At 35.2% G+C, this 12,041-nt stretch overlaps 1 protein-coding gene across 5 annotated transcripts in view; it reads left to right on the top strand.

Annotated features, from left to right (window-relative positions):
* SPATA7 (spermatogenesis associated 7) overlaps window positions 1-12,041 on the top strand; it is a 45,984-nt gene that overhangs the window by 11,060 nt on the left and 22,883 nt on the right. For 3 of the 5 annotated variants that reach the window (XM_082762724.1, XM_082762723.1, XM_082762721.1), the window contains exons 2-4: window positions 337-417; window positions 1,402-1,494; window positions 3,050-3,097. In XM_082762724.1, coding sequence (XP_082618850.1) covers window positions 337-417; window positions 1,402-1,494; window positions 3,050-3,097 — 222 coding nt within the window. The remainder of the gene's footprint in view (window positions 1-336; window positions 418-1,401; window positions 1,495-3,049; window positions 3,098-12,041) is intronic. The other 2 variants (XM_082762725.1, XM_082762722.1) reach the window with 1 other exon arrangement.

The raw sequence follows: 12,041 nt of genomic DNA, 5'->3' as shown, positions 1-12,041 counted from the left end.
TTTAGCATAGGTACAATAATTTGACCATGTCTCTGTGCAGTTTAATGAGCATCGTAAAGTTCAGATTAATCTAGTGATCTCTTCTGCTGTTTAAGCCCCTGAACCAATAAAAGTACTACCATCATCTGTTACATTTAGATTTAGTTGCTTAACTAAACTGTTATGTTTTAGTAGTAGTATAACATTAAATAGCACTTCTCCTCTATGAAAAATGTACACTACAATCATTGAAGAGTTCTTTGAAGAAACATATATTTATATATTATTATTATTATTTGCTTTATCTTGTCTTTCAAAATATGTATTTTCTCTGTTCTGTTTGACATTTCGTTAAAGTGGATGAATACCCAGCTGTGGTCATTCCCAGATGTGGTCCAGCAAGTCCATTTAAAGGACAGTTAAGCACTAAGAGTAATGGTGAGTAACGCACTTGCTTTCACTAGAAAGTTGGCATGGTTCCTTCTATGTGAATTAATTGTTTTCATTATTAAAATATTTATATAATAAAAATCTTTGCATTGTTCTATATTGGTGAAGTTTAATAGTACTTTCATTTAGTATGCATTACTGAAAATAGTTTTGGGGAGTGAGTTTTGCTTTGTCTGTTATGCTAGCTAACAGCTGTTAGCAAGGTATCTATATATATGTGGAAAGAGATGTTTTATCTATATTAACTGGAATATATGAGTTTCTGCTTTAAGAAACCCTTGAAGTTAAAGCTATTCCTCTACAGTCAGTAGTTGAAATAGGCAAGTATATGGCTCTGTGCCTTAGTGCCACCTCCGACACTTCTTTCAGAAGAATATAGAATGGAGAAACAAGAAGTTTCCATGCTGACATTTTCATAGTCCAACTTCAGCTACGTCCATAACTATTTTTTGAGCTAATGTAATGGTTCAGTGGGGATTAAAAATAAATAAATAAATAACAAGTAGATAAAATGATACCATGTGATAGTAGCTGAAATAAAAAGAAAAATCATTTCCATTGAGCAAAGAAGCACGTTAATTCTAAGTTTGTGGTTTCCTTGGAGTTAGATAGTGAGATTGCACAAGGCAGAAGCTATGTGTCCCAGAAACAAAGCTAGATTTAAACTGGTGCCACAGGTTTGAAATCGTGCATTTTTGCACACATGAAAATGTTTCAGAGGCATGATGTTGGAACTGGGTCTCATGAAAGCAGAGTGTTATTTTAGTACTTGTTATATTCACTGCTGGCAGGATAAATGTTAAGAGCAAAACCATTTTCAGGTTCTTTTGGCTTTCATTTTTCTATTAGTGACTGACATCTGTACAGCTATTATTTGGAAATAGTGAATTTTAGATTTGAATTGCAGTTAATAGCTATTTAAAATTTTAATATTGTGCCTTTATAATGTTCAAATATGTTTTGATCTTACAGCTTTCTGTATTGATTCCACACGAAGTCTTACTAACCAGTACCTGATCAGAGATCACATGATGTTTCATTATAACAGAATCCTTTCAGCCAAAGGTAAAAATGTTCATATAGGAATGAACTTTGTACTAGGTTTAGCTATTTTATTTTTTTTTTTTCAGAATAGGCACATACCAAGAGGGAGTGAATTGGATTGTTAGAAGCCTAATTTCCTTCCTGTTTCATGCTTGGACCAATGTCAGCAAGGAGATACAGCTGTTACTTAAGACTTTTGTATTATTGGGTTTGAAAGTTTTGTATGAAAACGTTTTGCTTCAAGTGCTACCAAAATTATGACTTTAATTTTAGGGTACTTTGTGCTGTATTGTTTTCATTCTGCTGTAGAGCTGCTGTGAAATAATATGGTGAGATAAAAAACATGGAGCAAATATACAGAATTTATTTAAGGAATGATTCCAGAACATTTTCAGTTAAACCCAGACCACTGTGCCATTATTTTAATTTTCAGAAATGTTGTTTATATTTTGTTCATATTAAACTCAGTGGCATTAATGAGTTTTAAGGACTTAGAAAATTGCTTCATGTTTGCAAATGAGAAAATCACGTTACTAATCTATGTTATTGAGCGCTAAAAATGCATATGAATTTTTGCATATATTTTAATGTTAGAAGGTGCGTATATTTGTCAAAAGGCAAATGTGAAAACTGGAACTTAGGACCCTGTTGAACTAGCATATGTTTGTATGTTTCTTAATTAGGATGAGATCCCAATCAATTTTTTTTTTTCAGATATAGAAATGTGTGGTTATTCCCTTCTAAAATGACAATACCCCATTGTCAGTGCTACAGCTGTAAACAGTTATAGCTGAAGTTGGTATTTTTTTAAGGTCATATAAGAAGTAAGAATTACTGTTCAAGTTAATATCATGCACAGGCCTAACAAAAGTCTGTAGATAGCTGTTAATATTGTTTACAGTACACAGCCTATTTTCACTTTTCATTGCATAAACTTCTCTTGGGGATTTCAGTCCTAGAGGTATAAATGCTAAGGCTTGGCAGGGTGTCCTGAGTATCTAAATTAAATGCTTAGAAGGTTGCAGGGTCTGGATTATGAGATAAATGATTTTTAAATGCCTCCCAAAGCATTATATGCTCTCTTTCTAGTTATTTTCAGAAATAGTGTTTTGGAGGTGGTTATATTGGTTTTCCTCATCATCCCTCCCTTTCTTAAATTTGCTTTAAAGAGAAGTACATTGAGGCTTTCGATTCTGCCAAAGTCCATGCTCAGAACAAAAGTACTGTCATTTCTCTACCATGTAACATACTCAGTATGTTTGCAGTTAAATGCAGTCAGCACAAAATGTACAGAAACATTTTGTAAAGAACCTTCATTTAAATGATGATTCTTCCTTCAAATATGTATTTTGTTCAACATTGTTATCTCTAAAATTATCTGACTGTATCAATTTCAATTTAAATACACAGTAACTTTAAATACACAGCAACTAACATTTTAAAGTAGTGGGGAGAAAAAGTCTGTGTTCTAATTAATTAGTGTGTGTTTTGTTGTTTTATTAATGCATTTTTTTCTAGCCATGACAAATATTAAGTAAACACTCAACTGCTCACATCTATTTTTCCTTGTTTTCAGCAGCTGTAGACTGTTCAGCACCCAGAAGTAGGCTGACCAGCATCAAACGTAAGTATCTGCAATGCATTAATTCTGCAAAAGGTTCTGTAAAACTAATTCAACAAAAAAGCCAGAGGAATAGAAGAGTAACAACAAATTATGACCCTTAATCAAGCATATGTGTGTCTGCTTGCTTCTCAGCTTTTCTTATCCTGCTTCAGCTATTTGTAAGAATCTGCAGTGAATGTAATGCTAGTGAGATGGACCTAGTTTGTCAGTGATTAATTGTGCTTAGGATCACAATTAATTTTGCTTAGAATCTTTTTCATCAACATGGTGAAAGGAACAGAAAATGAGAATTTTAAGCATTATTCTCTCTATTTTCTTGTGATACGATGTGAGCTTGAACTGTCAAGAAGAGAGCTTAACTAGTGCAAGGTTAAGACAAATTTTAGGAATGTGGGCACCTGGGAAGCAGGACTGAAACTTACTGTTTCATTTCACAGAAAGCATAGCCAGTCATAAATGCACAGCCCCACAGCCTGGATTAACCTGCAGTTACTTCTCCTGGGAGTTGTCTCATTTCTTAACACTGTTTAGAGGTGTCAGTACTGTAGCCTTTCTTTATAATGGTAGCTGAAGAAAAATACTTTCACATCATTGACTTAAGGAATACTAAATGAATTATTAATCAAAGGGGATAAATAGCAGCTGTTTGTTAAAACAACAAACATATTTCTGTTATTTGATGTCTTTAATTCAGTTACAGAAAGTTCTTTATCTCGAATTCAATGTTCAGTTAGAACTGCTGAGATACTGGAAATACTTAAGGCATTCATTTAGATAAATCTTCTGAGTACAGAATGCTTTGTGGTTAGTCTCATATCCAGTCAAACAGGAGTGATACTGTATTGTAAAATGATTAGAGTAACTAGAGTTGATGCAGGAAATCACTCATCCATTACACAGAAAGACGTCAGCATTTTGTTACAGTTTTTTTCAGAGCTTGTGCATAATGGATTGTGAGTGAATTAAGGCAACAAGGTGCACCAGGATCAAAGATACTTTATGCAGACATGTCTTTTGCTTTCAAAAGGTATAGCACAATTAGGAACAGTATTGCAAAGATTTCTGTAGTCTGCAGATGGAGGTTTGGATTTTCAGATCACCTGTTCTACAGACGCATCTGAAAAAAATCTTCCTTTCTGTAATTTGGCTGTACAAGATTTGCTTTGAAACAAGCATGAAAACACAAAGTTGATATAAGAAGAAAATGTACACCTACATATTTGTGTAATAAAAGCCTCCTGTAGTTTGTTTTTTTTTTTTTTTTTCTTTCTCCACCTGCTGGAATCTTTCCTAGAATCTCTAATGAACAATTATTTTCCCATATGTTTTCAGGTCTTTCCAAACACCAGCAAATGCCCATTCATTTTAGTTTTCTGTTTTTACAGATAAAATTCTCCTGAGCTCAGAGCTTGCGTGTTTCACACGAGAATGAGTTTCCCTGAATAATATGTTCATTTTGAAAGACATCTACGCTGCCTTGGCCCTCACAGATAATTGTCATGACACTAGCAGGTGTGCTCTGTAGTGAGGAATTTTTCATTTTAGATAGCAGGTCTTTGTGCAATCTGTTTCTCTTTCAGTTCATCTTACTCAAACCAGTGTCTGACTATGTAACTCTGGCCTAATCACAGACAGACATTAATCTCCTATACAGAGTGTGACAGAAACATTTCACCTTTGTATCTGCTCTTGCTTTAACCCATCTCTTTGATTAAATTTGTACACTAAATCTCGCTAAATTGCTCTTTCACCTATTTTCAGGCTGGACTGGAAAAAGCTGCTGCTTTTTTTTATCTTGTTAGAACATGTATATAACCAACTCAGTGCTAGTAGTCTCCTTTTTACAAATGAAAACAACTTAAAGCTAGGGAAAAAAAAAAGACCCTCAATATTTCAAGTTTCCTACTGTTGTTCTATCCTAAGACTTGAGAGTGCTAATTGTTAATGAGTTGAAATTTTCTGTATTCTCCTGAAGTAGAGCTAGACCATAAAGTGAAGCTGAGAATCATAGTTCAGGTATTGGGATCCTAGTCAGTAACACAGGATTCATTTGGAATAAATTTCTCCATCTCCTTGATCTGAGTATCCAGTGTGGTTACAGCTTTTTATCCTTAAATTTAGCTTAGTTCTTCTAACATATGTTTTGTTTGCTTGATGTTTCTCATCGACAGGAGTTGTGCAATTAGAAGGTGACAATGAATTTGCCATTTTTTATAATCTGTTTAACAAATCAATAAATACTGTATTTTCACCTGAGACTGGCTTCTAAAGACAATGTTACATCTCTACCCTAGTTTTCAGGTTTTATTTGTGAGGTGCTTTGTGTTCTCTAATAAAAATGAGAGTGGCAAGTGAAAGACAGAAAGCAACGTAATAAAGAAAACTTAAGTATACAGTATCTTTTAATCAGAATATTCATTTAGTCAGTATTTTTACTATACAATGCTGAAAAAGGTTCCCAATTACATTTTCTTCTTAAGTACTCTGGATAAAATCCTATAACCACTTATTTGTCTTGTTCAAGGAGATTTTTTTTCTTTCCTGTGAGAGGAAGAGAGTATTTTACCATCTGATTTCACTGGAGTTTAGAGCTCTTACCACTTGCCGGACACAAGACTAAAAGTTGTATAGCTTCCTTGCTGGTTTTGTTAGCATTTCAAAAGAAGATCTTTCACCAGATAGAGATGAACACAGGTTCTTAGATTTACTCTCTATACTCAACCAGTATGCATTGTAATCTCTCCTAATGTTTCAGAGGTTTAACTTCTGTCCTATACCTGCTTTCATAGAATCAAAGATATGCTGGTTGTAAGGGACCTGAGGGGCTCATTTAGTCCTTATTGACCAACCTGTTCAAAATGGGACTTTGGTTAACAGGTGATCAGTCAGCCAAGTCTTCAAAACCTCCAGAGATGGAAATTCTGCAACCCTAGTAACTTATTTACTTAGCAAAAAGACTTTTTCATGATGTCCAGTTTGGACAGTCAGGTTTAGAACTGAATTTACTGGAAACCGTTTATCCTGGGAATTCCAGTTTTAAAAAGCAAATTTTAGATGGTGGAATATAAGGTTTTCAGGTGCCATAGATGAAATTGTTGCTTCATAATGGTCAATGCAAAACTGTCTCAACCTGAAGTACAGGATGCATTTGTACGAGATACTCAAGATTATCCCTTCCTAATAAAGATGTTTGAGGATTAATGTCTTAAATATGTGAATGTAATGGACATTTTTTCTGACCTGCTTTTTAAATGTTTTGTCACCTGACTGTGATCATTTTATAAACAGATAAGAAACTACCACACAGGTTTAAATTTGTGTGGACTTAGCAAAGGGATAATTCTGTGGGGCACATGTACTTTCAACTTCTTTATTACTGTTCTCATAGCCTTCAAGGTATTTAAGGTTAAGATACTCAGATCTCCCTTGTCCAGTGTCTACCCTGCACTTACACACTCTTAGAATGCTTAGGTGCTCAGAATGAAACTGAAAATTATTTAAATTAGTTTCAAACCTAAAAATAGAGTAGTTGTAGTGTTTTTTTTCCTACTGTTCTAAGTGTTATTTACAAAGAACTATAGACTTCAATACTGCAATAATAGTTCAACGAAGTATTACATATTCAAATACTAAGCTCAATGCTAGATATCATTTGTGTCAGGTAATCCACCAAAAAGTTTTATTTATTTGTCTTTTGTAAAACAGAATATGTGTAGATGACAGCTAGTAGCTCAGGCAGTAAGAACATTGAAAATGTGCTCAGAAATAAAGTAGTAAAAAGAATTTTTGGAATATTTTCAAACCAGTTTCTTTTATCTTGCTAGAGGTGGGAAACACAATGTTTAAAGGCACAGGTGCAACATCAGTATGACTGAATGTCAAGGAATTTCTACGGTGTCGCTGAGGTCAAGGAGTTTAGAGCTTTCTTCTTTCAGTAGTTCTGTGCCTGTCATTTCCTCGAGCGAAGCATATTGCTGCTTTTCATGTTCAAAAACCAGATTTGTAAAGGGGGTTAAATTTTCAGTTTGAAACCCTGAGATTTATTAATAACATAGAGTTACAAAACAAAATTCCTGAAGATAGTGTTAAAAAACATACCCTAAATATCTGCTTCATGTACAGCTAAAATAGCAGGTGAGTATTTCCCTTTGGGGTTGTTGCCATGAATCAGTCATTAGTGTTTAAGAACTAAACATGATACTGTAGTTGGCATGCTCCCTGGACAACTGAATGTGTTCTGTCCTTAAAGTGGATTTAGTTTCCACTGTTCTTTTCCTGGTATCTTAGCTGGCAGCAAAGTAGGCAAGCTGCCATGCCACTGGGCTAGCAGTGAACATGTTCCTGTGTATTAGATCAGCCTTGCTGACTTAAAATAGTTGTTAAAATGTGAAACTTCTTGAAATGTGAAACTTCTATGTTCAGAATTAGTCCAAGCATGTTGATTGATACCGGTGGCCATTAGAAGTCTGTGGTTGTGGAATTTGTGCCAGAAAACTTGACAAAAGCTGTGCCAAGTAAGACAGCTGCTGCTACACATGCCTGGTTTCTAACAGTACTAACTTTTCAACCCATATGTTTAGAGGTTTTTCCACAGAGCATATTGATAGTACAGCCTGAACCCAGTGATTAGTGTGCTTTGGAATGCAGGTCTCTTTGATACTGAAGGAAAAAAAAAAAAAAAAAGGAAAAGTATTCTGAGAAGGTACCCACCAGAAACCTATTTTAGCACTGACAGAACCTGACTACTTGCAGGGAGCAGGGGGTGAGAAAACAGTTCTGTCAGATCAGTAATGTTGGTTGTTGTTTTACTTTTTGGGGGGTCAGGGATTACGTTCAAGTAGAAAGATCAAGAAATGTATATTCTTATATAATTCTATATTAAACTTTAAATTTTCATGTGATCACATACATATTTTGCATCATCTTTGTCTACTGTTTATGTTATAGAAAGCCTGCATCTATGGAAAGCTCAGTATCCTGTTACTGTTTTACAGAAAGCTTTCACTAAAATTCTCACTTTTCTGTTAAGTTTTGTCCTTATGAACACATTTCTGAAAATGAAAGTTACAAGCAACTAAAATAAGTCCTTTAAAATGAAACAATTCTAACACTTAAGTTTTCAGAGTTCATATGTGTCTTTAGGAAGGTATCTTAGCATATTTATCAAGTCTAAATTCTGAGGGGAGCAGGAAAACCCACCATGTATAAGTATTTAGCAATTTATACTTTCAACTGTAATACTTTTAATTTATTTTTACAAAAGTTATTTAGTTGTTTACTTTTGTTTCTTCTACTGATTTTTTTTTAATGAGTGCTAATTCATTTTAAGATGTATAGTCATTACATCAAAAATACACTTTTCTCATAGTTTGTGGTTGCAAAATGACATGACATTGGTCTGACATCATGAGTTAAGCAAACTAAAAACTTTATCCAGCTGTGCTAATATTGAACTCAGCAACCATAATGAATATAGTTAATAAAGCACACAAACAAGAGAGGCCTGCAGACTTGACCTGTAAAAGCCAATAAATAGGTAAAATATCATTTCCTTTTGTAGTTGTTTCAGTCATTAATCATCATCATTATTTTTGAAAATGTGTTCCTGATTTTTAACAGAATTTACCTGGCTTGAATACCTATCTGTTGTTAGGAGGTGAGGAGAGATGGAGGGCTTGTTGTTGTTAGACTTTTTTCTGCTATTAAAGAGGAACACAAATAGTCATGGCATGCCAGAAAGCTAGAATAAAATTATGATTTGCACCTATGCACCACATTAGCTTGGTACAATATGTCTAAAATGTTTTTTGGGGGCTGCACCATTGGTATTCTGAGACAAATCTATTGCCCAAGCCCATGTGGAAGCAAGTTGGACCTCTCTCTAGAGTACATGAATGGAGGTTTACCTTAGCAGGCTCAGAAGTTGGCTTCAGGCTTCAGTGTTGGTGCAGCAGTTTCACAATTTCAGTGTAGTAGGCTGTGCGCAGTCTGCTGTATTATTCATACTGCTGGCAGAAACGTCTATGAGATGCCATATGAGGACCCCATATGGATCAGAGGTGGATGGATTTGGGACAATGCTGTGCTTCTAGCCTCTCCTGAAATTCCTTTGAAGGATTCACGTCTCACTGTTAGGCTTTACTTCCAATCTTTAGCAATGGCCAAATTCTGCCATTGGTAGCTTTGCTAAGCAGTATCACTTTTCTTAAGTAGATGCCCTGATACAAACATTACTTCTCTGGGTAACATTCCATTTGATACAAGCAAGGCTGGGGGTATTAAGCCCTTAATAAATCCTTTGCCACCTTTCCTCATCGTGATTTCTCCTTTATTTGACAAAACATTGTTACTGATCTTGGATATGAAGTACTGCAGAATCATGTCTTACAGTTATGAAAACTAAACTCTGTGTTTAAAAAATTTAAAAGCATACTTATGAGAAATTAGAACATCATACCAATAGCAAAGTGCAATTTGAATTTGATGAGAGCTCACCCCAGCTGCTTAAATCATAGTGCACTGGAGATTTGTGCTGAGCTAGGAGCTGATAGTGAAAGCTGTTACGGAAGGAAGAGCTCTTACGGAAGGAAGAGCTTGCTTGCAGTAGTAATACCACCTACTGCTATGCTGTACATTTTAATTACGGTCACTTCAAGCTCAGCAGAACTGAGGTTGATGCAAATTTGCACTGGTAATCAGGGAAAATTCATAAGGGAAAATATTAACCAGAAGTGTGTTAATGTAAAAATAATTAATATAAAAACACATTAGAGAAATGCACAGTGCTGGGTAATTCTTTTTAGTTACGTTGTTCTACAAGCTGAACTCGATTTAAATCTAACATATTTCGTTGTGTGCCATGGCTTATTTACATCAATAATGAAATGGCTTGAAGGTTAAATCTGCCAAGTGTGCTGTAATGTGGCATATGATAAATTTAGAGATCAGAGATTCAGAACAAAGGACAACCACTGTCATTCTGAACCATACTGTCCTTTAGCACAGAGCTTGCAAGCTGCTTAGGAGTGTGATAGGTATGATTATTTTGTTTTCTGCCAGGTTTATGACATGGTTTTATAATTCGAAGTGTGTCTTAATAACACTGCTGCAGTCTAGTCTTAAGGAAAAAAGAATCGAGCCTGTAGAGGGAGTATTCTAACAAAGAAATGTAACAACACAATCTCCGCCTCAGAATTGGGGTGTAAACTTTGTGAAAAGGGTATTTTGCCCCCGCAAAAGTGTTACTTCTGTGAGAGACTGATCAGTGGTTTGTATTTAGCTCTCTATGGAGAATGCTACAGTTTAACCTCTTAAAATTTATGGGTTTTCTTATGCTTCCTCTCATTGCTAACAGATTTAAGAGAACAGATTTAAGAGAACAGATTCATGGAGTGGGTGGAATAAATTAGGGAATTTACTTAGTTTCACAGACTGAATATATCTGATATACAAAAATTACTGCTTTGTTTATGATGTAATACACTGTTGCTTGGCTGTAAATTTTTGTTGTGGCTTTGAGCAGAACAGTTAATGAGATACGTTACTCTCAAAGTCTATACTAAGGCTAAAAAAGAGACATTATTTGGATCTAGCAACTGTATTTTTTTTTATTTAGTTTATCCTTTTTAAATAGATGAAAACACTCCATTTTTCTTTTATTTGTTACAAGATACTTACTGTCTTGAACTTTTTCCATATTTACAAATATTACACCTTTCTGGTGCCAATGTACAGTAAATTATATTTGCAGTGAAACTATTAAGTACGTAATAACAAATTTCAGTTAACAAATGACTAAATCAAAATTTGACAAGAGTGCCCTTGGCATACTGTGGTGGACTAGTAGGAAGAAAACATCAACTGAATTTGTTAACAGGTACTCAATACCTCACTGAAAACTAAAGAAGCTTTATCTTTAGTTAATTTGAAGCAGCAGATATCTGGAACAGAGTGGAATCTTTTCAATTAAGAGATAAATCTCCCTTTCAAAACTGCATGTTTCTTGCTGAATGCTCTTCTCATTCTTTCTGTGAGAATGCCCAGAAGTAAATGCACAGCTGCAGGACAAGCGATTGTATATGGCTGCCCTGAGGATCTTCAGCTCCCATCAGTTGTAATGTTATTTGCAATTAGTGCTTCAAAGGCTCAGGCCATTTTTAGGATGCCATTTTCTGTCTGGCTGAAGCCAAACAGAAAGACTGGATTCTCCAGTCCCTGCTTGAGGAAACGATGTGTGAAGTAAGAGTAAATTAGCAGCATGCTTTTTTTGTGTCTATACCCTTGTCTTTGTTGCTTGCTGACTGCCTCAGGGCTGTCCTAATTTACATCTAGTTGTCTGTTTATGTCTACATTAATTCTATTCAAGAGGGATTTCTTTATCTCTGAATCTGCTGGTTTTACAGTTCCTAGCTTTTACAGCAGATCTAGCCTGAGAGTTCCCTAAGGTGGGGACAAGGCAGGTACACCGCAAGGATTTTCTGCCATTCTGTTTTGCATGTGTCTGCTCTGCCTTGTGGTATGCATGAATGACTTTATAGCTTTTGGAACACACTTAATGGATTATCTGAGCTAAGCTCAATATATCATTGATGTGAGGCAAGGGCTTTACATTTCCCATGTAGGTGACAGTAGTCCTGATGGGTCATTCTAACAACCTAAAATAGCCTTAGCATCCTGGCGTGCTTAATGTTACTTTCTTTCTTTACTCTTTACTTGGGCATAGGCCATATTTTGGCAGAGAAGAGTCATAGCACACAGTCCTGGAGGAGATCTGTGGAAGTTGGCTTATTTTTTGAACTCCAGTTGTAAAGACCAAGTCATTTAAAAATGCATGTTAAATCTCAAATTTCATCTGGTAAAGAGTGGAATAGGGACAACAGAAGTACTAATTTTTTCATTAATATTCACACTGCTTTACACTTTGCTCAGAAACTCCTGGTAAGCA

Source organism: Aythya marila, assembly GCF_965140915.1.
Source record: "Aythya marila genome assembly, chromosome: 5".
NCBI classification, from domain to species: Eukaryota; Metazoa; Chordata; class Aves; order Anseriformes; family Anatidae; genus Aythya; species Aythya marila.
Note: the sequence above shows the minus strand (reverse complement) of the source record. Positions and strands in the feature narration are given on the sequence as shown.